At 31.9% G+C, this 3,800-nt stretch overlaps 1 protein-coding gene across 5 annotated transcripts in view; it reads right to left on the bottom strand.

Moving 5' to 3' along the window:
• Atm (ATM serine/threonine kinase) overlaps window positions 1-3,800 on the bottom strand; it is a 114,423-nt gene that overhangs the window by 106,570 nt on the left and 4,053 nt on the right. For 4 of the 5 annotated variants that reach the window (XM_010610638.3, XM_010610637.3, XM_010610640.3 and 1 more), the window contains exons 2-4: window positions 2,109-2,210; window positions 1,915-2,027; window positions 717-862 (exon numbers count right to left, since the gene is read on the bottom strand). In XM_010610638.3, the coding sequence (XP_010608940.1) occupies window positions 717-862; window positions 1,915-2,027; window positions 2,109-2,180 (331 nt within the window). In that variant the 5' untranslated portion in view covers window positions 2,181-2,210. Of the gene's footprint in view, window positions 1-708; window positions 863-1,914; window positions 2,028-2,108; window positions 2,211-3,800 lie in introns of those variants that run through there. The other variant, XM_033764311.1, reaches the window with a different exon arrangement.

Genomic DNA, 3,800 nt, shown 5'->3' with positions numbered 1-3,800 from the left:
GGGGTAACACATCGTACTAAATATGTAAGGTCATATCTACGTGAGTTTGATTACAGAAAGTAATAAAGTATTCTCTAAATAATGAAAAAAAGAATAAGATAAGACTATAAGAGCGAGAAGCAATTTAAATATGTTCAGGGACCATTTTCATCTCCAGAATTAAGGATTATTTTGATGTTACATCATTGCCTTTTCTCTTTTACTTTCCTTTTCAGTTTTATTTTAGGATTCCCTATTTTTAATGTTCATACAGAGATTTCTTTAACTGAAATACCAAATAGTTTCTTTGGTGTGAAAAACTATAATAGTACACAGGATCCTAATGAGATAATTAATAATGTGAAATAGGAAGTAAAGGGCTAAAGGTGTAGGGAAAGAGGGAAAGGTGGGGGAAAGGTAATAAGGGAGAGGAAAAAAATATGAGAAACTGAAAAAATGGAAATGAAGTGTTTGTAAATGGGGAGGGGAGGAGGGGGTGAAGGGAGGGCAGGGACAAGGGGAAAAAATGAGAATCAAGACCTACTATGTAAAGGTACAGAATCCCAATGATGAATGTAATTGTATTGTATACCTAGATTGTACCAATAAACTCAATAAAAAGAAAAAAAATTATATATACTGAAGATTAGCACTCATCTCTTAAGTTACCATGATTATATCAAACTTGTGCTACTATAACCTATTAAATAACTTATTTATAACAGAATGCTACTTACTTTTATTTGCACATTTGATAAAGAATCTGATCAAACTACTGATTTCTTGCATCTTTTTCTGTCTGGAGGTTTGTGTTGAGATGGAAACATTTGGTTTTGCAGTTCTCAGACATTCTGTTTCTTTCTGAATATATTTCTGTAAAAATCTTTAAAAAAAATAAAATCTTAGAAACTCATTAATGTTTAAATTTGTATAGTTTCAAAAGTTCTTCTTGCTATGTCAGAATGCATTTTTCTTTTCTCTTTTGAAGCAGTTTAATTATGTGGTTCAGGCTGGCCTTGAACTTGAGGTGATCTTCCTGCCTCAGCCTCTTGAGAGTATCAAGTGCAAATTTGACATGCCAAATCAACTCATACAAAATATTACTTGTTCTTATATAATACTGTAACTGTATTTGTGGCATCTAAAATAAACAAAGTGGGCCAGGGATTCTGCTCACTGGTTCCGACGCCTGCCTCACAAGCACAAAGTTCCAAGTTCAGTCCCTGGTTAAAAAACAAAACAAACAAACAACCCCCCCCACACAAAACCAAGTAATCAAAGAAAAAGGAGCATGCATCTTTCATGTCCTATGAATTCACATCTGTTAAGTCAGTCTAGTAACAAGAGCTAAAAAATAAAAGTTTACCTGTTCAAAATACTCAAAAACAACTCTTTTACTCCTATTTCCTCTAGAATGCAAATGTTGCTTCAAATGTTATTCTACATTAATTTATAATACTTAGCTTTCCTAAGCCTTACAATCATTATACATGGACTTTATGGTTGAAAATTATTTCTCAAATACCTCAAACCTATTTGTCACTTCTGTCCAGTAATTTTGTCTTTTCATTATGTGGGAGTTTTTTGTTTCGTTTTATTGCATTCATCTGAAAAACTCATTTTTTTTACAATTTAACACGTGGCAGTTATTTATAATCAAAATATTTAAAGATGTTAAAGTAACAATTTAATTCTCTAATTTGAAGCAAATTATAAACCCGTAAGAATTCTTTTTCAATCTTCAATGAGATGTCTAAGACAACTTATTAAACAAATAATTCAATATTTTCAATTATGTTTTAGATTAACTGTTAGATGCCAACTTCACATGCAAGGTATAATGATATACAGGAAATAGAGGCTTTAAAAATACGTCTCAACAGAAATAAAAATGAAAGAGAAAAATAAAGACAGTAAAAAACTAGAATAGCAAACCTGAAAACAGCATCCCAGTTTAAGTATTTTCCTTGTTTGGAATCTGAATGCCTATCTAAATCTTGAACTATTTCAGGATCCCGAATCAGGCGCTTAAAGGTCTCAACTTCTTTCTGAAAATGAAAAATAATCAGATAAATGTGTTACCAATCAGATTTGCTCCAAGGAAAAATTAAATTTAAGTAATTTAGTACCCTTCGTTCTGTAGCTCTATCATTTTCCAGTTGCCGGCAACAAATAAGCAGGTTATTAAGTGCAAGACTCATGATTCAGCATTTCAGAACACAAATCTTTTTCTGGAAAAAAAAAATATATAAATTAAATTATTTCATCACATGTATTTTTTTTGGCACTAGAGATGAAATTCAGGAACGTAAACATAATATGCATTTGCTCATATATCACCGAGCTATACATCCAGACTATGTATAAGTATTTTACAGTATAGCATTAATAGTTAGATAATTATACAACCATAGGCACATAATGACCAAAGACAGTTTCTTAAATTTCCATATTAAAATGAGATTTTCTTAGACTATCAAAATAATCATCAAACACACCAATATCTTCTTTGCAGCAAGAGGACAAGGAAAAGTGTGATTATTTTAAAAACCAACTTAAATTAAAGCTAATTCAACGCTTTACAAAGTGACAATATAGTTTTAAATTTCCTTTAAAATATATGAGATTTCCAGCTCCTGTACCATCTCACCATCAATCATATGGTATTTTCAATCTTTATAAACTAAAAAAAAGCCCAGAATCCAATGGATTCACTGCTGAATTTTACCAGAACTTCAGGTAACTAAAGTCATACTTTCAAACTCTTCCATAAAATTTGCTGGCAAACTCATTTCTTAAAGCCAGCAATATCTTGATAACCAAAACTAGACAAAGATGCAACAAAAAAAGAAAACTGCCGACCAATCTCTTTAATGAACTTAGATGCAAAGATCTTCAACAACATGCGGGCAAACCGAATACAACAAATCATTAATAAGAGCACACATCATGATCAAGTTGGCTTCATTCCAGGGATGGAAAACTGGCATAACACATATAAATCAAAAAAATTAGTACAGCGCCACATAAATAGAATAAAAATCACATGATCATATCTATACATGTAGAAAGAACCTTTGGCAAAATCCAACAACCTTTCATGATAAAACTCTGATGAATCAGCACTACAAGCAATTCTAAACAAGATCCTAGAAAAAGACAATGAAGGCAACAACACCATGAGGCCCAACAGAGCAAATCAAATAGGCAAGGCAAGAAATTAAAAGAAGGTGAAAAAGTAAAAAGAATCAACAAAAGGCCAATAACATGTCAATAATAAGTCAGTACATATCAGTTATAACCAGCAATATCAATGGCCTCAACTCACCAATCAAGAGAAACAGACTGGCAAAATGGAATAAGAAGCAAAATCCAACAATATGTTGTACACAAAAAACACACCTAGTGCAAAAAGAAGCCCATAGACTGAAAGTGAAAAGATAGAAAACAATTCTCCATGTGACAGGAGCCCAGAAAAAAACAGGGGTAGCAATCTTATTTGCAGACAAAGTAAATTTCAAACCAGAACTGAATCCAGTATTATTGATGTAAGACAGTACTGTATCATACCTTTATGAATGTAAAATATCTAGTACCTGGTTTATGATACATAGTAGGGACTGTGCTTTATCAGAGCTACATTTAATGATATTACTCTAGAATGTTCTCTTTCCAGATGATGATTAAGAGGCTAATAGAAAAAATGGTGCCAGGTACCACAACAGCAACAGAACTTTGCTGTGGTCTGAATATTATTCTTTTCTTTGGTTTTTTTTTTTTAATGGAATGTGCTGAATGTCTATAATTATGTGCAGATGACT

This window comes from Fukomys damarensis, unplaced genomic scaffold, assembly GCF_012274545.1.
Source record: "Fukomys damarensis isolate Sample0158 unplaced genomic scaffold, DMR_v1.0_HiC HiC_scaffold_16, whole genome shotgun sequence".
Lineage (NCBI taxonomy): Eukaryota > Metazoa > Chordata > Mammalia > Rodentia > Bathyergidae > Fukomys > Fukomys damarensis.
Note: the sequence above shows the minus strand (reverse complement) of the source record. Positions and strands in the feature narration are given on the sequence as shown.